Below are 26,077 nucleotides of genomic sequence, written 5' to 3' on the forward strand. Positions count from 1 at the left end.
CAGCTATATTAGGAAATAAAATGTCTATAGATGATGTGAATCAATTGCCAATACAGAATTATATAGGAGCATGGCAAAAGTGTTACCATATTTGACCATAGCACATCTAAAATCTCGCATATGCAGTTAACCAAGTATGTGAATCTACGCATTGCCCAACAAATGTTCACATGGAAGACCTATAAAGAATATTGAGGCATGTGAAAGGAACAATATCTCATGAACTAGTCTATCATAAAATAGAAATCCAAAAACATACGTAAATTCTTTGTTTGGATTTTCAGTCACAAACTAGGCAATTGATCTAAATGCACCAAGATCAATACCAGGATACTGTATATATCTTAGAAATAATTTGATATATGAAGAAGCAAAACACAGAAGAGTGTTACTAGATCAAGTATAGAGATAGAAGACAAAGCCTTTGCAAGGACAATCTCTGAAGTAATATGGATTAACAGCATGTTGAATGGTTTTGGTTTCAAAACAAAACGGACAATTATTTATTGTGATAACAAGTACATTGAACTTGTAACAAATCTAGTTTTTTTATGATAGATCCAAACATATCCACACATTTTAACAGATAAAGGATAGAAGAAATGTGCCAATCTAGAACACCAAGTTGCTGATATTTTCATTAAAGACCCCTCCAAAGACATAATTATTTGAAGAGCAGGTTGTACATGTCAGGACCAACTCTGAAACTTGAAAGGGAGTCTTAGGCCATGTTCCACCATATTTTCCTCTCTTTCTTTATTTCAGTCAAAAGAAGATAGGCGAGAGAGGGACATGAAGGGGGGGAGGGCCTTTATGTCCAAAGAAAAACCTGGGTTCCTCATGTTTTTCATAGAAAAAGTTTTGGTTAAAACCTAGTTTATCAAAACATGGTTTCTCATCTAAAACCTAGTTCCACTGAAAACTAGGTTAAATACATGGTTAGACTATGCACGACACCATGTAAAACCTCATGACAGCCAACTCCAAAATGAATCCTAATAGCATGATGCAAGCAAGATGGCCAGTCTCTCCAAAGGAAATGGAAATTGCTAATATACTGAGGAAGGTGAAAGGGAACAAGGCAGCCATCTCTGGCCATTGAATCAGTCAATTCATTTTGCAATTAAGGTATATGCCGAAAATCAATCAGACCAAAAGAGTTAACCAGGTGTTGTACACAAGGTTGCCAGAGTAGGAAGCAGAAGCAAGAAATGATACGGGAAGCAAAAGCGAGAAGCAATGCATTTTAAAATGTATAGAAAGTGAAAAGCGAGGAATAAAAAAACAATATAAGAATTGAATGGGAATTGAAATGGAACACAAATAAAAAGTAAAATAAAAGTGACTATTCTTAAATTTAATGATTTTTAAGTGTAAGAATTAAATTTTTAACAAAATCTAAAAATGATGATTGCCAATTTAGAGAAAGCACATGGAAGTGAGTGAGAAGCATGAGTCCATGAGTTTTGGCCCAGGCACTTTGAACTTTCCTCGACATTGATTGGTAACAACTAACAAGTTTAGAATCCCCAAATAATCATCTCTCACTAATGTGGAGTTTGGTGGCATCAAGAGATTAGAAGAGGAACTATCTGAAACAGAATCTGGTCCATCTATTATGTGCCAAGAAGAAGCAAGCTAAACCTAAACTAGCATTTTTCCCTCATCTGGTGAAACTGCCTATATATAAACATTTGTGCACAGAGTAACACAACCAGTATTTCTACCACTAAAGTGGGATTTCTAGCAGCAAGTGCAATGAAAAATAGCACATTACCAGGCAAGATAGTTACACATGAGAAATGTGTTTCCAAGAAAAACAGTTTCCCAACCTTGATTGGCATCATTTCCGAAATGTTGGCAAGCATGCTTTAAATTCAGAGAAATGCAATTCTTGCATGTTTCCCCTTGCATGTGAAATGTGCTTCCCTTGGCATGAAACACATTTCCCATGAAAAATGTGTCGTTCTAGCATTTAATCATTTGTTTAAGCATTAGTATTCATGATGTTTTTGGTAACATACAAGTAATCCAACTATACATTTGTTTGCAATGAAGTATATAAGCCTTCTGAGATTGAACAGTCATAAAATTGTATAGATGTAACCAATGTGCCAACATATTATATGAAAAAAAACTCAATTCCTGTTATTAGGGATGTTGCTCAGCAAGTAAACTTTTGTGTAAATTGATAGTCCTACATCCATATTATACTTGTACTATTTATTCACATGAAAAAACCTATTTCAACGTGTTCATTATGACATGGGAGTAGTTAAGAAGAAAAACATATGATTATCTATTACAGTATTACTTTTTTATTCTTTCAAACATTTGAGTAAAATAAAAACCATTTGCTTAGCAAACACTTCCCGATATTTTCCTGTTTCACTTCTCAGTCAGTTTCTATTTTGACTTTACATAAGCCTAAAATAACCTTGCTTCTCACTTCTGCTTCACATACATTCTCTCTTCTGCCACCTTTTCTAGCAATCTTGAAAAACTGGTGTAGCATAACATACCCTTTAAGAGACACTGCACCTAAAATAGTCTAAATAATCCATAATGAACTTTGTACTAATAAGAACCGAGAAAAGTAGAAATCAAGGAACCACAGTCTAGTGTCTCCCACAATTTACATACAGAGATTTTCTGGAAACAAAAAAACATATTGCTTTTATTTATATGATGGGAGTTCAAATACACAATAGCAAGAATATATATGCACATTGTGCATACAGATGTAAATAGAATTAACAGAGAAAGCAAGTTATGGAATAAAAGAGAAGAAAGACTATCATCTCATTGTTGTATAAGCAATAAAGCTGCTAATGTAGTTTGCATTTTTGTTGTTTTGGCTGGAGAAAAGCGGGCTACATAATTTTCCGAGGATGGTGTGAGAGTTCCAATGCCTTTAGCAGCATAAATAATTCATTTCTTCATCAAGAAACAAGCAATGGAAGAAAAACCATGGAAGACACCAGATTGACTATTTGGTTCGAAGTTGAAGACACAGGCTGTGGTATGTTTTCAAAAAGCTGAAAATTGATTTTTTAATTTTATATTCCATATCAAATATGAAAATGGTATCCATGCAAATAGGTTGAATCATTGTGGGCAAGTCTCATGTTATATTTCAGGGATTGATCCAAGCAAGTGGGAATCAGTATTTGAAAGCTTCGAGCAAGCAGACCCAACAACCACTAGAAAGTATGTAGAATATCTAACATCCTTCTACAGTTTGTATCATAAATTTGAATACTTCAAGTAGCCCAATTTTTGTTCAGGTCAAATGTCTGATCATGTACAATCATTTACTTGCACTTATGATCACTATGAAGCAAGAATAGCCAATATATTATGGAGCATCTGACTATAGTAACTGAAATCAAGAGTGGAAGCAAGACAGATCCAGGCGCAGGATCTCAAAAAAAGAGTAAATAACAACCTACTAGTAAGATTACATAAGTAACTTTTTAAATGTTTTAAGCTCACCAAAAGAACAGTATTGATACAATGAGCAGAGATGATCCATACATCAAATCATAATGAAGCGGTCCCAAGTACAAATATCCTCATTGAATCATACAGCGCTCACAAGAATACAAGCACAATGCTCACAAACAAAATCAAAAGATTTCACAAGTACACAAGTAAAATAAATAAGGCTCAGAAGAGCACATGCTTAGAATAACAAATAAAGTTTTATTTATCTTCAAAATGCAAAAATACTGTGCATAAAATACAAGATAGGCCTTTGGTCCTATATATACAAAGAAGGAATAGCTAGCTGTTAGGAAGAGTCTAACAGCTACCTACAAAGAGAGAAAAAATACAATATACAAAAGAAATAAAAATACAAGAAAAAGAAAATGTAATGAGCTGAGTGTGTGTACATGTGTGTGTGTGTGTGTAAGATGGTTAAGTTTGTTATGCATACATAGAATGGAAGTTTTGTAATACTTCGCAGCAGCAACCTTTTTGTCATTTTCAAGCAGAACATTTATAGATCACTCATCAGCTACTTATGGGTTCATGTCCAACACAATTTACTAATGGCAAACTTTAATTTCAAATACTTATATGTGTAGTATATAAATGATTAAGGGCATAATTGTAACTCTTTCTACATCACTTAAATACCAAAGCTTTTAATAGAAAGGCCATCCTATGACTGGAAGATCTTATTGTTTCCCTTGGCTGCAAAGTCTACTTCTGCCTTTTGAAAGCTTCTCCAGTTGTTTCATGAGATCATAGAGGAGACCCCTTATTAAGGTGAGATCAGGCCATTACCCTCTCCTTGTTTTCATCACCTTATTCTCTTTTCTTTTCTTTCTATCCCCATTCATTACAGTCCACAGCTTCCTTCATCACCTTTCTTTTATTTATTTCTTTGTTTTTCTCTTATCTCTAAGGGATTGTTTGTTTCAAGGATGTGGAAGGGAAGCCACTTTCGCACGAAAGACACAAGAATCGAGCCTTTCATGTGAAAGAGATACACAGGGAGGGTATGATAATGTTTTCTTAAGAAACACATTGCTTCATAGAAAAAATCATGGATCCCACATGGATGCCACCTTATGACTGTTTCCCTAAAGATGGAAAATACCCATTTCGTATGAAAATGAAATCATATTCCCACCATTTTGGGTGAAACACGCGCAGCCTGTCTTTTTTACTCTCTATCTTGTTTGTTTTTCTCTTTTAAATCAATATGGAACAAATTCACCCATTTGATTTGTTTGTGATCCATTAAAATAAAAGAGATAACAAATGAAGTTAATAGAGAAAAGGAAGGAAAAAGTGTAAGTTCACACAGTTGCACACCAGATCTCACAGTTTTTTTAATCTCAAAAAAAGGTAACGTCATTCGTTGATATCATCTGCTGACCCCACTGCAAATGTTATCTGCAGGTGTCTTTTCTGTAGATTCATCTTCTGTTCATTCTATTCAATCCTTCTATACTTTCTTTCATTGTGTCCACTTTGTCTGTTTTCTTTCTTTTTGTCCTTTTTTTGCAAAGACTTCATCTAATTCTCATACAACACCTACATCTCTTCATTCTTCCTTCCAAAACCAACTTGTCTTTGAAAAGCATCACTTCACCGATTTTATTACTTGAAAGAAAAATTATCCCCTTTCTCTCTAGTCATGACTTAATGGGTCCTCTTGATGAATTTACTCCTTTAACTTCTGAGTTTTCCATTAATATTGTAGCTAAAGAAAGGCACAGCAATCAAGGTACAGCCTTTTGCAGTCCAAATTACATAGCTTGGAAAAAGGATGATCAGACAGTAGTGACTTCTATAACATCCACATTCTATAACATCTACATTTTCACAAGTGTTCAAGTTCCATCAGAGATTCTGGTTTTGAACTTCAGAATTGCTTCACAAGTCATTAAAGAGATGGAGAGAGAGACTGTGGATGGTTCCGATACCATGAATAACAGAGTTGCTGTCCACAACAATCAACAGAGAATGACACAGCAGTTGTGACTAGCACTTGTAATCTTTATTAATATAATAAAGAACATATCGTTTGTAAATTTTCCAATGTCTATCAACAAGCTCATTGTAGCAGTCTTCCCTCGAGGACATCCTTTCATTTTTCATACTGCTAATGCAATTCTAATTGTTTACTGAAAACACATCATCAGTATGATTTCACACAGGAAGGCATCTAACACCTCCTATTGTTACTTTCTTCAACTTCTCTCTTCACAAAGTCATTTTAGTAAATACAGCCTTCATGTCTAAGAAACATACAGGCAAGAGCCCTTAAATCTCGTTAACAAGGGAGAATAACATCTTAGATTTCATAGTGTGTGTGTGTGTGTGTGTGTGTGTGTGTGTGTGTGTATATATATATATATATATATCACCAACCTTTCAAATAAAATAATTCATCTATGCTTTTACCATTGGCTCATTGTTTTGCAGTGAAGCCATAGAATTGAATGTTTTGAACTTATCTATTTTTATGAAGTACTCATCATACATGAATGTGATGCTATGGACTTTAACATGAGATAGTGTTACACACTTTTTGATCATTCAACATCTAATACAGGCTATTTTTCCCTTAAATATTCCAAACACTTTGTCAGAAAAATAAATAGGTAGTAATTTAATACTTAAGAAATTACTCCTATTAGTGCTTCTACTGTGTTGTTTTATTTTCAGGTATGGAGGGACAGGCCTTGGTCTATGCATTGTCCGCACCTTTGTGAGATACAACTTTTCACTATTTTATTGATCGTCTGATATTCATGGAGGATAGTGAGTAACTAAAGTGCAATATCTACTCTGAAATTGTACAAAAGTGACAATGCCTTGAAATCATGTGGGTAAAGATCAGTGCATTATAAGTTCCAAAAAGGAAAATAAATGAATAATGTTCTAAACTAAAATTATTAGAAGGCAACACTTGTTACGGAATGGCACAGATCCCGATGCACTCCGAAATGAAAACCAAGAACCAAAATATAATGCATTTGAATACAAGCTCACCATAAGAAATAAAAATGGAATACAAGTATTATGAATGAATAATTTCATTAAGAATGAAATTCAAAAATACAAAGAAGAAATTCAAAATACAAAGAATCTCACTACAAAACACTCATGACACTCATAAAAAAACTAAATCTACCCATCACTCTCTCAACCTTCACACATACACACACCCATAATTTATAGAGAAAAAAGAGAAAAGAGAGAGTGAGGATACTTACTAGAGAGGGTCCAATGACTAGTTTGACTAGCTGTTTGACCTATTCCAACGGCTAGAATATTTAGCCATTGGACTAGCCACCAACGGCTAGTCAAAGTCAACGTAAGTTGACTTAAATACAATATATGATATATATAAATATATATTATATGTACGTATATGCATACACATACATATATATATATACAAAATAGTACATTCATCTCAACAACGCCTCCTCAAACTTACAGTGACTTACTGTAAGTTTGCAAATACAAATAAAAAACCCATTAGATAAAAGATTTTCATTAACTTCATCAAGTTCTTTCATTTGTTGCTTCCTTAAAGGGTGCTCTTGATCTTCAAACATATGCTCCATTATACAAAGGGTCTTTAGGATCTTCAATATCATCAATACTTGAGAACCTGTAAATAGAGCTAACAAAACATCTCAACTGTACACATATATCATAAGAAGATTTCAAAAATTAACTATATTAGTTATATATTATGGAGAGAGGATGGTCAAACACGCAAAAAATACAATATATAGAAAATAATTAATAAGACAATTTAGCATTTTTCAAAATCATTTAAAGTAAGAAAAAATTTCGACATTAATTTTTCAAGCATAGTAGTTATTGAAAGACTCACCTCAATAGATAATTTTTAAGAAATCATAGTTCTTAATTCATAAAAGAACATAATTGCATATTATCAAAAGGAGAGATTCATGCATAAAATATTTCAAAGATAAGTTCATAAATCATTAATCACTTCAAACATTCATGAAAACATGCATTATTCAAAGTCAATACACACATATATCTATCACGAAAAGCACATTAAGGCATAAAAGGTATGAAATATGGATTTTGAAACAACATCGATATCATGAATAAATAACTCACAAAAGAGTTTAAATCATAAAATCTCATAAAGGAGAGTAAATTTAAAATTACTCATAGATAGCTTTTCTTTTAAGAATGAATAATTTCTACCCAACGAAAGATACAAGAAATGATTCAAATCATTCAATAAAGATTAAGAAAAGACGAATATGACAAACATGGATCAATCAATTAACCACACCACTAATGCATATATGAATGAATCATGCAAAAGTTTAGAATCAATGAAAAAGTCACTTATGGACCAATTACAAGAAAACTTTTCAAGAAAAAACAACTTATAAAAAATATGAAGAGATTTAAAATCCCACAAATATCAAGAAATGCTTACACCATGAACTCTCACAATGGATACACACATCAACAACTTACAAAGAGAGACAAGTAAAAAAATATAATATATCTTTCATTAACAAATGCTTAGAAAAACATTAATTAAATTTATGCAAAACACGCAAGACAACCAACATGGAACAAATTTAAAATATCCTTAATCATGCAATTAAAGCATATTCAATGCAAAATACATGAAAATATTTTAATAACCATTTCCCATACAAAGGCAAATGAGTATAAAAAGTTTAAAAAATTTATGAAGAGATTTAAAAATCTCATATAACATAATGAATGATATATTCAAATCTCAACAATAGTTCGACCACCACAAGAAATCACCTTACTAGACCTCCAACAAAATTCTAGTGTATCAGCCACTAGAACAAGAGCACAATACAAATGTTAGCCATTATCAAACCAGTGACCATGCACCAACAAACTGGTAATCGAAACTGAACACAAATGTCAACAATAATCATTCTCGTGACCATGCACCGACAATGCAGGCTCCCTGACAATATAAACCAGCTACAACCACAAGAGGTGCACATACCTCACCTCACAAATGATTGTAAAACTGCAAGTAACACCAATGGGTGCACATAACTCACCACATTGAAAAATCATCTCGTCTACCTAAAATGATACTTAAATAAGAGGCATAATATACGAAAACACATGAAGTAAGAGAGCTTGTAATGAAAACAATCTAATGTCACCAGGAAGAAAAGGAAAAGATTTGCAAATCAAGGTAGAGATATTAAATTTTATAAACTTTCAAAACACCATGGTTTCAAAAAAATAGATAGCCATCACAGATAAACATAATTATAACCATTCATAATAACAATGGCCAAATATACAAATGAATGATACAATATACTCACAGAACTAGAGATCAAACAACCGTCAATTAGAGCCAAACTATAAGCCGGCAATCTAAACTGATAAAACAGAGGTGGTGCATACAACTCACCTTAACAAACAACTCTGGTTCAACAAAAACATGGATCTAGAGACCAATCAACTATCAATCAAATCCATGACAAGTGTCAATATAACACTCATAAACTTTGATAATTACGGACTAATAAGATGACTTGAGGTGCACACATAACTCACCTCAACGGCTAACTCTGACCGAACAACATGGCCAAAAAGAAATGATGCATTATATAAAATTTTGTGATAGACAAACAAATGCCATAGTACGACGATAACGAACTCACGAAAAGATCAATTTCAAATAAGGTGAGTTCAAATACAAAAAACGATTTGAAAGACACAATTTCAAATAAAGTTTAATAAAAATTTAGAAATAAGTGCAATTATATGCAACACAAGATGTCTCATGATAATTTTCACAAACTTAAACAAGCAAATAATGGACAAGGATCATGCCCAATATAAGCAATCTGCATAGAGGAGATAAAATCATGAAGTTTGGGTATCCTTCAAAAGATAATGGAATCATAAATTCATCAATCAAGGAACAAGTGCGCTAAGAAATCTCAATACATCACATTAAAAAGGATCTAATAAATCTCAATAAGAGACAAGAATATATGATCTTATTAAAGAATAGCTTCTAAGAAGCTAGATCTAAATCATAAATCTACTATGAGACAATTGATAGCAAACATATAGAGATTCACAAAGAGCTATATAGAAGTTTAATAACATACATAACTATCACCAACCATGAACCTACATATGTCATACAAGAAATTTTATCACAATGCAACAAATATAAAATCTATAAGAAGCATGCAATGAAATATTAATACACAAGAAAGAAACCACTAAGGTTTACAAAAGAGCACAAGCACTCAAAACTATAAGCCACCAATGGGCAAAAGTACATAAAGCTACTAAGTACTAAACAATAAGCATACAAGAGTCTAAAAATATAAGTTTCTTTCATAAAATGCTCAATAAGAAGCATAAACACAAGCCATTGATCTTGAGAATAATTTTACTTAATAAGATATTTTAAAATAGAGCGATATTACTCAAACATACATGGAATAACACATTCACATGATGATAGAAGGACCTATAGAAAACATCTACATTATAACCAATGACAATGCCATACAAAAAAAAATCTAAGATTCATAATCTTAATCATGGAGTTCAAATCAAGATTGTCAGACTAGGAAGCAGAAGCAAGAAGCGATGCATTTTAAAATGTATAGGAAGTGGGAAGCAAGGAATAAAAAAAAAAGAATTGAATGGGAATCAAAATGAAACACGAATAAAAACTAAAATAAAAGTGACAAATATTAAATTTATGTTTTTTTAGTGTAAGAATTACATTTTTAACAAAATCTAAAAATGATGACAACCAATTTAGAGAAAGCACATGGAAGTGAGTGAGAAGAGTGAGAGAAAACACATAAAAAACAAGAAAAGTTAAGTAAAAGAACATATAAGAAGAATAGATGAAGCGTGTGGAAAGTATAGGAGAAGCATGGAGGAATTGAGGTTCTCATCAAGTTTCGAAAGCGAGGAGTATCGCGCTTCCGAAGCAAGTTTGCGGGAAGTGAGCTTCCCACCTATCTAAGAAGCTTTCACTAACTCTGGTTCAAACAATATATCTTAAAATCCATGTCAGGTCACATAATTAAAATCACCAAAGAAACATCATGATATATTAAAAATCCTAAAGATAATCCATGTATACACATACGTTAAGAGACATACAAAAAATATAATTTTGCAAATCATGAAGCACATATAAGACTTTAAGAAACCATATATTTTTGCAAAATATAATTATACATATCCATAATCTAAAACATATATTTCATATATCAAAAGACAACAATTTCTAAATATTCTAATTTTAAAAAAAACATTTATTTTTAATATAACCCTTTTAAAACACCTACCATACATATGAAAATAAAAAATCCAAAGATACATACGAAGTCCTTGAATCCATACCATTCATTAATACCAATCTTTTCTAAGACCACGATGTCTCGCTCTGATACCATGTAACGAAATGGCACGGATCCTGATGTACTCTAGCTAAAATAAAAATCAAGAACCAAAATATAATGTATTTGAATACAAGCTCACCATAAGAAATAAAAATGGAACACAAGTATTATGAATGAATAATTTCATTAAGAATAAAATTCAAAGATACAAAGAACCACACTACAAAACACTCATCAAGAACCTAAATCTACCCTTCACTTTCTCAACCTTCACACATACACACACCCACAATTTATAAAGAAAAAAAAGGAGAGAAGAGAGAGTAAGGAGACTTACTAGCAGTTGGACTAGCCTCCAATGGCCAGTCAAAGTCAACTTAAGTTGACTTAAGTACAATATAATATATATATATGTATTATATACATATGAAATAGTACAAAAATAGTATATTCATCTTAACAACACCAACACCAACACAAACACTCTACTTGAACTTGAAAATGATACCTGGATGTCAATTCCCATTTCGTGATCATATTCCTGTGACCTTTGTGGCACAAAACCATGACCATACTATTACTTTATCTGAATTGATATGAAAGCATCCATGCTGAAAAAAGGGAAAAAATAAAATGAATTGGGTCACATGAAACGATCAAGACTAAAAGTTTGTGTTGCCTGGAGTTATTTCATTCTATCCTGCTATATGAAGCTTCATTTCTTCATTCATTTCCTTGGTGCTTGTTTGGAAGTTGGTGTCAAATAAAACACTTAACATCTATAAGCATATATTTCTCCTTTCAATTTGGTGTCACTAACACCTTATGCTGTCTCCATATTTTTAGCATTGCTTTTTCCATCTAATAGGATGAATATTCCAGGTAAGGAAAATGGGTGGAGAAATCAAAGTTGTCAAAAAGAAAGGCCCAGGGACTTTGATACAACTATACCTAGTCTTGAATGCTCCTACAGAAAGCATGCGCCAGACTTGCTCAATAAAACTTGAAAATAGAAGTATGATGGTGAGCAAACATGAGCTTTACCTCTAGATTAAATGTTGATAACATTTTATGGGTGGCCTGATTCTTTCAAGGTTTTATCAAGTTGCAACTGCAGACTAAGATAATCAGCTTGAGTTGTTATTTGTCTTTATTTCATTTATTCTAGATTTCTCTTGTTTTACGATTCCACAATGGGAAAACACCAGACTGTATGTGTGTGCATGTTTTCCCTTTTGCTTTTCTCTTATGTTGTGAATGTTCTAGTATGAATGACTACAGAACCTCAATAGAAAGCATCTAAATGATAAGCATGTGTGCAAATGTGGTGCTGATAAAGTTTCAAATCATAGAACTTGAACTGTAAATAAGATTACCATAAAACTGAATTCTGATTGTCCACCTTCTCTGAAAATAACCTCTTATACCCAGAAAAAGGAAAAGGTTGTTAGGATTTCTTATTTAATCTTCTTTCTCAGTTAAGTGTTTCTTAGCAGATAAGACCCTATGGTATATATTTTGGACTAAATCCCACCACCATTAATTTAGTTTATGGACCTAACCTAAACCTGAACACACCGTAGTCATGAACCGATTCCAGTCAGGGCTGGCAATGGGTGGAGTGAAGTAGGGTTCTAGTCAGGTTGGGGGTATTGCTCAGGATCAGGTAAAGCCAGGTTAAACTCAATTGAGTACGAAGCACTTATCGACCCAACCATGTTCAGGCCAGCTTGGGTCAAAATCAGGTCTGGCACAAGTCTGGTCAATACCAGCAGGTTTTGGATTTGAGTCATGTTTATTTTACTAGCATAAGAACCTCACATCTATTGATAAATAAATAAAAAGTTTCCAATTTCTTCATGATCTTATATATTTAATCTTACTATTGTTTATTTACTATCTTAATGTTTAAAACAACATATCATAATAACTTCATATAATGTTATTATTTTATGTATGGTATATAAAACCAGACACATAGGAAAAAATATATGTTTTAGCTAAATTTTAAGTTGGGCCTGATATGGGGTTATTCTAGTTTGGGACATCAAAATCTGCATCCAATTCAAGGCACAAACTGGTTAGCACTTTAAACCTGCACTTTGATTTTATACCAACTTGGGTCAAGTCAAGAATGGGACAGTTCAGGTGAATCCATTCGGTAATGGTCAAAATGGATCTTTCTTTTGTTTTCCTGTGCATTGTAATATCATGTATTTTCATACTTAGTCATTTTTCTGGTTTTTCGAAAATTTGGCTAAGTTTGAGAGAAAAATCGTTTAAACCTCGATTTTTAACTAATGCTTCTAAGTCTGGGCTTGGCCAAGGTCTCGTCGACAAGGTCGAGACGAGCCAATCGAAGCGTAAGAAAGAGTTTTATTTTTGACCTTTAAATTCAAGCGAAATTTGGGTTATTTTCTGGTGAATTTCGGAATTTGATATTTGTGTAATATGTCGTTGGATGCGTCTCGAAATGCCGAACGCAACGGTATGTTACTTTTTTCAAATTTGAGCACAACGGTATGAGTGGCTTGCCTCACAATTGTTTGTCTCCCAAGAATGACAAATATATTGAACAAAGGGTTTCTTCAATCCTAGTCAACTATTATCATAAGGTATCCATAGAGTTCATCTAGCGTCCAGCAGCCCAGATTAACATTATAAATCAGAACGCAAAATGTAATTTAAAAAGTAAGCAATTGCTGGAGATGAACATGTATGCAGAAACCAATGAAATGATTAGAAAATGTTCAATTTATCAATTTGTGACATAACAATAACATCCACATCTCAAAGAAATTGTCTCTTCTCATCTGATGCCTGTGACCAGGAATATCTTGCTTTTTCTCAGCTTTTCATTATCAATTTGCAGGTACTACTTGCAGTAAAAGGCAGCATGGGTAGATCTACCATGTCCCAGTGGCTGAAGGGCCATGGCATACACACATGTGAATCATCTGGCTGGAACAAATTAACAGAAATTCTTGACAAATTTTATCCAGATAAGGGCACGGTTTCTATAGATATGCACCATTACATGAAAATGGAGAATCAGTCTGACCAGAAATGCCTTGACATAATAGAATGCTCAAAATGTAAAAGTTCCACTATTACACTTCCATGGAACCATAATCTCGAAAATACTTTGAGACTAGATCTTATTGTTGTAGTTGATACAGGATTGCTGGACATAAGTTCAGGCAAATGGAAGGAGCAACTAGACTTTCTAGATAAATATGGTCACAAGGCAGTCTTTGCATGGGTGATTAGCCATAACACCCCCAATATATTAAAGATGGAACTCAGAAGGAAGGGTTATTTAATAATGGTCAATAGGCCGTTATATAAATCAAAACTGGTTCAAATATTGGAAGCTGTTAGTGGAACCAATGCTCGACACTTCTCAAGGGCACATGATGATTCACAAAACTGTGTTGAGATGGGTCCTTTTTCTGATGTGGCCCAGTCAGATGATTCAGATATGCCTGATGAAGAAACCTTAAGTGTGTCTAAAAATAAAGGAAAGTTAGAAGATGGATCTCCTAACTCATATCAATCACTTGACAATTGTTCAGCAGAAGCATCGCCAGCCCATGCAAAGCAGCTAGATAATGCACTTCAAAAACCTGCAAAAATGATGAAATTCAACCATGCAATAGAAGCCTCAACAGTCTGTTTTAATCCTGATAATTATTCCTATGACTGCGGCACAGGAAGTCTGGTTAAGAACTATAGCCATCCCAATAACATTAAAAAAGTGAATTCAGGAGAGCTTTTACAACCAGAAGAACATCAAAATCAATATAGTTCTTCAATGGCTTATGAGAGAAAAGGCCTCGTTAGACTATCATATAATGAAGCACGTCCATGCAAGAAGATATTGGAATCTTATGACAATGATGAGTTGAACGAGAAATTATTTTACCATGGAACAGGATCAGCTACTTCCACCTCAAATGATGGAAACACCACAAAGCAACAAACAGAACTAATAGAGTTTGACAGTGGAAGTATAACCCCTGGAAAAATGCATGTAGAGCATGATGATCCTAGAAAAAGAAGTGTAACTCCAATTATGGACATCCCCAATCAGAAAACTCTTGAAGGACTACATATATTACTTGCAGAAGATACAGCAGTACTAAGGAGAGTTGCAACCATAATGCTTGAAAAATTGGGAGCCACAGTTGTAGCAGTGGGAGATGGAGTACAGGCAGTACATGCTCTAGAACACATTTTGAATGCAGAAAAATATAAAAGATGCAGTCTATCTCAGAATGCTGCTGTCACTCTAGTCCAAATGCAAGACGAGAAGATTGAACCATTCGATCTGATCCTCATGGATTGTCAGGTACAAACTTTTTCTAATGGAATAAGTTCTTTCATAACTCAGGATGCATAAAACCTATTTATGACAGTGCATTTATCTAGTACATGTTCACTAACTGATTTTAATTTGTAACTTCAATTGCAGATTTTGTCTCTGCTTAATGCAACCTGTGAACATAAATCACCATAATTTAATCCATCACCATATTTGCTGTTGATTATATTATTTTTGTACTGAAGGGCAGCTTGGCTTTTGTATCTATGCTTTCCATTCCTTAAATTCATTGGGCCCCTTTCCAACATTGGTGCAGATGACTCTTCAAATTCTTCATTAGTAGTATGGTTTTGCTCCTCTTCCAGATTCCAACTCATTTAAATAAATCACCTTATATGACAAGTTGTAGGATTTTGTCACGTTTCATAATAAGTTCTTTAGTTCTTGAGATGCTGGAATTAGCATGATGGCATTAGTTGACACTGCAATTATTTAGCTAACTCCAGAAAATAAGAAAAGTATCTAAACTACCCATGCTTCCAATCTTTTTCCTTTCTTGTTAATTGCTCTACTATGTGATTTGTAATGTTTTCATTTCTCATACCTGCCTGGTGATCAGTTTCTAAATCCCATTTATCATTGAGGTATTACCAAGGAAAATAGGGTTTATGGTGGTGGAGAAACTAAATTAGAGAAAAGAAGGAATCTAGTTGTAAGATATCTAATGAAACAATAGCTGGAACTGAAATCTCATTCAAAGAAAAAAATATCAAATATCTGGAGTTCCTTTAGTATCCTAATGGATGATGTGATCCACAATGACCATGGTTGGGAATTGTTTGATCGTGTTTCTCCAAGAAGAAGCAAAACATAATCAATTGGAATTCGGACAGCCATTTGAAATCTTAGTGAAATTTTTTATTTTGTTATCTCATGTCTGTTTTTCATGAAAAAACACCAATTGAAGTGGATGTTATGAAGAGCTATGGATACATAATATCTGATTCCAAGAGGGCCTAAAAATCATACCCATGTATATTCTAAAACCATAGTTACCACACACGTGCATATTCTAAAAATCATACACATGCATATTCTAAAAATCAACACATGCATATTCTAAAAATCATGCACATGCATATTATAAAAATCATACACATGCATAATCTAAAAATCATGCACATGCATAATCTAACAATCATGCACATGCATATTCTAAAAATCATACACATGCATATTCTAAAAATCAACACATGCATGTAGGATCTACAAAATTATCATATGCCTAATTTAATAATTTACAAAACTCCATGTATTCACATAGGCATAGACCCCTAAATATATATTTTAGTATTCTACAAACTCTATGAGGTTAGTGTAAGAATCCCTTCCTTGTAGTGTGTGTAGAAATAGGAAAATACACAAACGTGGATTTAGAGAGAGTGAGATCCCCTCCCTAGAGAGCTTCTTTCAATTTGTGGATTTAGGGAGAGCCTAATTAGAGGTCACTCCCAAAATCGTGAATGAAAGAGGGGAGTGTAAGGAAACGGCTTTGAATATATTAGGTTCAATAATGAACCAATACACATGCACATGAAGTGCGAATATACCCACTAAAGGGGAAAACACAAGCACATAATGTGCTAACACATAAACCCACAAAGGGGCAAAAAATGCCTATAAGGCATAAGTTGATATTATTGAAAAGAGGAAGGGTGTAACACCCATTACATGGAGCAAAAGCTCCTCTAAAGGAGTAGTAAATACCAAGGGGAGAGCCCCTATTTATACACTCTCAAAGGGACCACCTTGGGGGCTCCCAAAGGAGACGTTGGAGAGCCCCCAACGGTCACATTTGTGACCGTTGGGGGCTCCCAACGTCTCTATTGGGAGGCCCCCAATATGGTACGAAAAACAAAAAATAAAAAACTAAAAAACAGAAAATAAAAGAAATATTACAATGCATATTTCAATTGGAATATGCGTAAAATGACAAATTACAAGAATACCCTTGAGGGTATTTTAGGAAGAGAAAATATATATATTTATATATATATATAAATAGAGATACGTATACATATATATGTATATGTATCTTTATATATATATATATATATATAAATATATATATGTATATTTAAGGATTATATTTCAACATACATATATGTGTACGAGTACACATATTTTAACACCCCCCCTCAATCTTTGCGGGGAAACGAAAAGATTGAAAAAAGTCGCAAGACTCCAAGAGGCTTCGGTAAGGATGTTATTGAAACTTGAAAATGCCTTCCTCCAATTGCCTTCTAATAGTGAACACATTTCCCGATCCATCCAGGGTACTTCTTTTTATCCTATCTCCAAGATCCTGTGGAATAACAACAAAGAACAAGTAAAAAATATATTTGCACTTTACTCAAATGGAACATTCCTAACAAGGTGCAAAATTATAACTTATGCATAGAAATTTGAAGCATATGATAGGATAACTACTTTAGCATGAAAAGAAAATTTAGAAAACCAAGGTTTCAAAATCATATATCATGTTAAATAGTGAGCGAAAACGAATTGCAAAAATGCATAATGCATTCATAAGGTCCAACATTGGATAAACACAACCCCATAATGGGGAATAACAAAACGGTCCACTAAGGGACACCACAATAAGCCTACGAAGAGGCATAAGCTACATGTGCTTTATTGAATGAGAGTCTAAAAGGCCATAATGAGCATATGCATATACTATCATAAAATGAATTAACACTTAAAAAAATCATTAATGAACATGCTCCAAACATACTTTAGTCAAAATGAACACGGATACAAATGTTCAAAAGGTTTGACGAATATGAGCTTCAATAAGAGGGGCTTTATAAAGGTATATTTAACACGCATAGATCAACAATAGAGTTTTTCACATCTTTAGGGAGAAGATTTATGTCAATCAAATGTCATATATAAGAAGCATGATTTGACTAAGTATATTAAAACATCCACCCAAGATTCAAGAATGAATATCATTTGATACAAAAGACTCATTTTGCATATCAAATACAAAAGTGGCCGAAAAACTGTAAGCACTTAATATATAGATTAAATGCTAAAATATCAATTTGATTTAAAAACATATCATAGATATGATTCACTTGTATCTAAAAACACAAGTTATGAATGAAATTTTGTAATTTTCAATAGTAGTTCATCCACTACAAGCAAATACCTCATTAGTCCTCAAAAACCTACAAATCAAGTGTATAAGCTACTAGAACAAGAACATAACCATAATGTCATTAAAGGCCAAAAGACACACACAAAGGTGTGTAAAAATACATCTTGTCTATATGTAATAATACTTGAAATGAGTGTATCAACGACAAGAACAAGAGAATACATGCCAACATGGACCAAAAGCATCTCTTGTCTACGTAAAAAGACACTCAAAAACAAGTATGTTCAGCTACTAGAACAAGAGTATCAAGCCAACCATGGGCTAAAACACAATACATCTCTTGTCTACATAAAATGGCACTTGAAATGAGTGAAAGAAGTCAACCATGGGCATACATTGCAGCGACTAGAACAAGGACACAAATGCCAACATGGACTAAAATCACACACATGGTGTGAATCAACGTGCCTTGTCTACATATAATAACACTCAAGACAAGTGTGTTCAGCTACTAGACCAAGAGAACAAAAACCAACAAAGGGCTACCAACACACAAAGGTGTAATAATATGTCTTGTATACATATGATGACACTTAGATAAGGGGCATAAAAGGAGAAGACTTTCGAGGCAATAAAACTTGTAATGACGAACATATAAATAAAACCTTGAATCAATAAAATAATATTCCTTTTAAAAAGAATACCCATAACAATAACATTTTGGAATAAATGTGTAAATATACACACACCAAGAACACTTGGAACACTTGTGCACAAAAGCACAAAACACGAAATCACAAATGTGCAAATGCACTCATAAGATTCAATAATCCCAAAAACCTTGATTTTAATATACCTTAAAACATTTAAGGTTTCATATATCCATCACATTTACATATAAATGAGAGCATCCACTAGATCAATGGCCAAAAGAGGAAAAATGAGTGACACACTCATAATTAGAGATCATATAACAAATCATTTTAGAGTTCCCAAGGTGCCCATAACTCACCTCAACAATCATCTTTAATATGGCAAGTGGACAATCTAAAATGACATAAGGTGCCTATAACTCACCTCAACAACCATCTCTAATATAACAATAAGGCCATAAAAGGATTGATGCATCATATAACAACTTGTGATGGATAAAATAAGTGTCATAAAAGGCAAAAATACCTTTTCAACAAACATAATGACATAAAAAAATCATCTTGGGATAATCAAGAGAAGATAATCAAGCTTTTAACAAAGATATCACAAGAACCGTAATGGTTCGCAAAGAGAGCTTTAACACAATATCCAAGGAAAAGATATTCAAAAAATACTTGAAAATTTATAGAATTGGGATTAAATCACATACAACAAATTTTAATATTCTTTGATTGTGATGAGATATGCGGAAACGTACAAAGTGCCATAAGCGCTTACAATGTTTTATAATGATTCGACAAAAGAATCAATATCTAAATTCATTACACTTTCACCAAAAGAAATGTGCACAAAAGCTCCATAATGTGAAAATATCTCAAAAAGGAGATAAAGTGTGCGATAAGCACAACACCACCAATGTGCAGAAATGCACAAGAACACTTAGAACAAATGTACACGAAGGTACAATAAAGAAACTCAAATGCACAAAGGCATACAAAATATAAAGAATTTTATTGAGAAGAATGGAGAACAAAAGCTCCAAGAAGTAAAAATGTCTACGAAGAGACAATACCATGTAAAATTGTCTATGGAAAGACAATACGCATACAAGCATGAATACTTTATAAAAGAAGTGTTCACAAACACTCTCACAACACTTGAACAAAATACGCAAAAAAGCGTAAAAGTAGTAAGCATGCAATAATGCATGTATTGAATAAAAAGAACAATTGCTTGAGACTCAAGCTTTTAATTATGCAATTATATGCTTGATAAATGCAATTTAAGACAAAGACGACCATATTATGGCTAATGTAGGCATCCTTAGAGATACAATCAAGAGGTTTTGAAACCTTATGTGAAAAATATAAACAAACATGTTTATAAAGTTGCATTATTAGAAGAAAAATCAAAAATTAATGAAATCTTTTATACCAAAGGATGCAATAGATACACTATGCATTCTATATAGTGTGAGAAGATTTTTAAAAGATCTTTCCTAATGAACACAATGGTTCATACAACATATTTATCACAAATAATTTTTCAAAATTCTTTAAATAAACCAAAACCATTGAGAGACTTTTAGGAGTTCATAAATATTTATCATTAACAAGAACTACTTAGGGTTCATAAAAAAGTAAACTACAAAGATTTAGATGTGAGAAATTCTCATACAAGAATTATATCAAAATATTTTTTTTTCACAAAAAAATGCACTAAAAACCATACACAAGAGTTTTTAAGCAAAGATCATTAATTTAGCAAGAAATCATATATAAAAAGTTAACTTATAGGTTAATCACGAAATTCTTATGGAAAAATCATAAATCTCACATAATTGAAAAACAATTTTGCAAAACATAAATTACTATTATATGTGATGAGGAATCGATAAATATATAACCAAGAATTATATATTTGGACAATAAACAAGTTTACCAAATTCAAAAGGAGATATTTTAAAATATACGAACACGCGAAATGTGAAAGGAAATGATTCAACTATCAAAAACACTAAATGTGCAAGAAAAATAGTTTCATAATGCATAATATGTTAAGAAAATAGATACATACCGAAAACTTCTAAAAAAGAAAGCAACAATGAATACTTCACCATTTCTTGAGCACCACGTTTTCCGTTGCACCAAGAGACAACCCCATCGTAACCTTGCTCTGATACCATGTAAGGAAACGGTTTTGAATATATTAGGTTCAATAATGAACCAATACACATGCACATGAAGTGCGAATATACCCACTAAAGGGGAAAACACAAGCACATAATGTGCTAACACATAAACCCACAAAGGGGCAAAAAATGCCTATAAGGCATAAGTTGATATTATTGAAAAGAGGAAGGGTGTAACACCCATTACTTGGAGCAAAAGCTCCTCTAAAGGAGTAGTAAATACCAAGGGGAGAGCCCCTATTTATACACTCTCAAAGGGACCACCTTGGGGGCTCCCAAAGGAGATGTTGGAGAGCCCCCAACGGTCACATTTGTGACCGTTGGGGGCTCCCAACGTCTCTATTGGGAGGCCCCCAATATGGTACGAAAAAACAAAAAATAAAAAACTAAAAAACAGAAAATAAAAGAAATATTACAATGCATATTCCAATTGGAATATGCGTAAAATGACAAATTACAAGAATACCCTTGAGGGTATTTTAGGAAGAGAAAATATATATATTTATATATATATATAAATATATATATATACATTTAAGGATTATATTTCAACATACATATATGTGTACGAGTACACATATTTTAACAGGGAGCTCTTTCCAATGGCAAGGCTTCCTCCAATAAAGTAGTGAGCTCCAGCCTTTGAGAGCTACCTCAAATTTCGTGCATTTAGGGAGAGCCTAATTAGAGGCTGCTCCCAAAATCGTGAAAAGAAGAAGCTTAATAATCCCAACCAAAAATCCGCAAAGAGGGGAGGAGGGAGAAATTGGCAGAAGAGAGAGAGCACCTCTCTCCAAAATGCGTGGAGAGAGAGTACCGATTGAGAGAGTGAGGGGGGGGAGGGCTTTTTATAGCCAATGTGAGTGGAGAGGGAATCTTCTAGAAGTTTCTAGAAGATTCCTCTCAAGGGAGCGAGAGAGGGGAGATCGACCCAAGGGGGTGGGTTAGTGGTGTAGTGGGGTAGTGGGAAGAATATCCTGTGGATATCCTTCCACTACGAGGGATCTTTGACTCTCTTTTTTTCTCATTTTCTTTCTTTTCCAACTCACTTAATCTAGAAGATTCTTCACAAAAACACCCCCCATATGGGTCCAATAAGTGATCCAATGCATTGGAGAGTGCCTTTATTTTGCATAATACATATCACAGCCCTGTGATCATCTCTTCATTTTGGTTTCTTTCTTTCTTTTCCTTTCCTTCTCTACTCTCTTCTGCTCTTCCCTTTTCCCCATTTGTTTCTTCATGGATATCACCTCTTGGGAATAAGGAGAATGTAGCTTCATGAATTCAAAGTCTATCATCCTCCCTCTTGTTCAAGCAACTCTCCAATTTGGAAACAACATACCCAATCTCATGCATACAAGGTGCATGTAGTTTCACCGATTCAAATACATCTAACTCGCTATTGTTCAAGCAACCCAACTAATAGGAATCCTCTCATATACAAATGCCAGAAGTATAAAGGTTCTTTGGCGTCTGCATGCTTTCTCATGGCATCCAATCAAAATCATTAACTTTAGCCAACAAATCCTATTCACCCAACACATATGATGCCCTTTTGTCATTCCATGATGCTTCCTTCAGTACCAGCTAAAAAACTTCAGTCTACATATTTTCTGCAGGGGTATCGTTATTTGTAGTAAGAATCTTGATAATTTCAACTTGACCTTAAAAGAAATTCACGAAAAAATGGAAAAGGAGCACCACCAAGATACTGAGTAGGATCATTTTGTTTGAGAGTGTCAAAATATGGAAGAGGAGAAAGAAAGATATGGACAGTTTTATCAGGGGAAGAACTGCTCTTTGAGTAAAATTTCAAGGGGGAAATTAGACAAATGTTGCAACATTGCTTCCAGAAACAAGAGCCTGATAGATCTAGAAATAGAACTTCAGCAAGAAGACAACCCACTTGATTGGTCTCCAGATGCATTCCATTGGTAATTTTTATATATTATCTTCTTAATCAACAAATTGGTATTTTCATAACCCAACCTTTAGGTAGATAAGTAGAAAGTCAATAGTGTTAACAATTCAAACACATGTCCATCCTTTTTCAAACTTGACAAAGAGAAAAAGCAAAAACCAATCAGCCCTTCATCCTCATTTCATATATTTATTTATATCTTCCTGTTCTGTAACAGCTGTGCTATACAACAAACATCATGCCAAAAAGAAAATGCTTTCTCTCTTTTGTACCTCTTATCATATAGATGCACACTTAAATAGGCAGAATACAAATGCAATAATCAGATCGACAAAAGGTTTTACCATGTGAATTTCTGCATGAGAATGTTTATATTCTTTATGAGGTGACCGACTGAAACACTGAGTAGCACAACACACTAATTTGGATGTCCATCCCTTGAATTCAGATGTCCCATATAGCATAGATAAGGAAAATCCAGCTTTGCTTATTCAAATTTATCATCCTCCCTCCTGTCCAAGAAACTCTCCCACTTGGAAACCGCATGTCTCATCTAGTGCAGATAAGAAGCATCTAACTGCACCGATTCAAATACAGTTGTTCCCTATCAAGCAACCATACCATCAGGAAACCTATCATATAACAAATGCCATCATGCAAGAAGTACAAAGGCTCTTGCACACTTGCATGCTCGCTCTTGGCATCTAACAAAATCATTAACTTAAGCAAACATATCCTAATCATTCCATCCATGTGATGGCCTTTTGTCATTCCACGATGCTTCCTTCAGCACCATAAAAAAACCATCAGTCCGTGTACACTCTGCAGGGGCATCATCATTTGTAGTCAGAAACTTGATAATCAATTTGATCTTAGAAGAAATTCTAGGCAAAAGAAAACCTAGTGACAAGATACTGAGTAGGATCATTTTGTTTTGAGTGTCAGAATATGGAAGAGAAGAAAGAAAGATATGAACAGTTTTATCAAGGGAAGAACTGCTCTTTGTGCAGGCTTTCAAGAGGAAATTAGAAGACGATAGCAACATTGCTTGAAGAAACAAGATCCTGATAGATCTGGAAAGAGAATTTCAGCAGGAAGACAACCCACTGGATGGGTCTCCAGATGTAACCTCTGGTAATTGTTTTTTACCATCTCCTTAAGCAATGAATTGATACTGTCAGAGCCCAACCTTAGATAGATAATTAGAAAGGTAATGGGGTGTCAACAATTCAAACGCATGACATCCCTCCTCAAACTCAATAAATAGTACACAAGTAAAAAAGCTGATACGTTTCTCTCTTTCTTCATCCATTCATTTGTATCTTCTTATTGATTGACAGCTGTACTATACAACAGGCATCATGACAAAAGCAAATGCTTTCTTTCTTTCTGTCTGTACTACTTATCATATAGTTGCACACTTAGTTACATAGGCAGAATATAAATTCAGTAGTCGGAACAATGTACGCTTTCTTCATGTAAATTTTTACATGAGAATGTTATATTGTTTATGAGGCGACTTTAAGTGAAACATTGACAGCCCAAAATGCCGATTTGGATGCCCATCCCTTGAATTCAGATGTTGCATCTGGCATGGAAAAGGAACATGCCCATTCACTGATTCAAACATATCATCCTCTCCTCTATTCAAGAAACTCCCTTATTTGGTTGTTTCTGTTACCTGGCTGCCATCAGATGAATATGAATTGAAGATATTTAAATGCATTCATGCAGATGCCGAGGATGGACGGGTACGAGGCGACTAGGGCGATCCGAGCGTCGGAGGCGGTGACCGGAAAGCACATCCCGATCGTGGCGCTGACGGCGCACGCCATGTCTTCCGACGAAGCCAAGTGCCTGGATGTGGGGATGGACGCCTACCTCACCAAGCCCATCGACACCAACCTCATGGCTTCCACCATCCTCTCCCTAACGAAGAACCATTCAGTTCATCGTACGTTATCGACGTGTGGAAAACCCTCGCCCTCGTCCCTCCCTTCCCCACTCATCCGGCCATCGGAATGAAGCCATCAGAGCCTGAGCGACAAAGCGATGAGGAAACTAACACGCAAAAAGGAATGGCTGGTTGATTCGTGGTCTCTGGGATAAGTATGTATACACATACATGAGGAACGGCTTCTTTTTTTTTTTGGTTTCGAATCGAGACTTCGGTTAAAAAGCACAGTCCGTAATGCCGTCAAAATCCTTTTTCAAATGAATCATTTTTAATCAGCTTTTTTTAAGTGTTTTTTTTTTAACAAATTCAACAAATCAGAATAAATCAACAAAAAATTATCTAAAACATGGAAAATGCAGAAATAAAGTAGACGATGGTTTATAGGGTCCAAAAATTTTCTAAAATATGCACTTATTTTCTAAATGATATATAATCGTATTGATCAATGACCGATTCTATTTGATTTGATTATTTGGTTAGATTTGGTTCGATTAGTGCATTATGATTGTACAAAAATTGTGCATTAAGCATCCTATCGCCCTCCATCAGGTCCCGGTGACAGGCTATGTCAAGATGAAGGGTGATCAGGTGCTTAATGCACAAATATTTGTGCAATCATATGGCACTTGATCTTTTCACACATGTCAAAGTCGAATCGTACAAATCACTGAAGAACCGCGATCTAAGCTGGAGACTTAAGCAATGCCCATTTTTATGAAAAGTTAGCTGTTGGGATTAGGTGATATTGAAAACCAAAATGCCCTGGTGGTAAAAAATACCTTTTGAAGGATCTTAATGGTAGTACAAAAATTCCCTTAAGAAGAGCCTAAAAACACACCCATGATGGGAGAGCAGATCACACCACAAGACCTCATGATTCATGTGGACATTGTGAATGGTAAGGATGTCAAATCACAGTTTAAAGTGATTTGGCAGATCACTTGATCCTTA

General features: G+C 34.0%; 1 protein-coding gene across 1 annotated transcript in view; it reads left to right on the plus strand.

The window, feature by feature from the left end:
* The window catches only part of HK1 (histidine kinase 1), a 66,943-nt gene extending 41,749 nt beyond the window's left edge, over window positions 1–25,194 (plus strand). Inside the window, exons 8-13 of the mRNA XM_090009673.1 lie at window positions 2,870–3,022; window positions 3,141–3,210; window positions 6,187–6,229; window positions 11,793–11,933; window positions 13,783–15,261; window positions 24,904–25,194. Coding sequence (XP_089865799.1) covers window positions 2,870–3,022; window positions 3,141–3,210; window positions 6,187–6,229; window positions 11,793–11,933; window positions 13,783–15,261; window positions 24,904–25,194 — 2,177 coding nt within the window. The remainder of the gene's footprint in view (window positions 1–2,869; window positions 3,023–3,140; window positions 3,211–6,186; window positions 6,230–11,792; window positions 11,934–13,782; window positions 15,262–24,903) is intronic.
* Window positions 25,195–26,077: the final 883 nt, after the last annotated feature.

This window comes from Nuphar pumila, chromosome 6, assembly GCF_984573655.1.
Source record: "Nuphar pumila chromosome 6, dmNupPumi1.hap1.1, whole genome shotgun sequence".
Taxonomy (NCBI): Eukaryota; Viridiplantae; Streptophyta; class Magnoliopsida; order Nymphaeales; family Nymphaeaceae; genus Nuphar; species Nuphar pumila.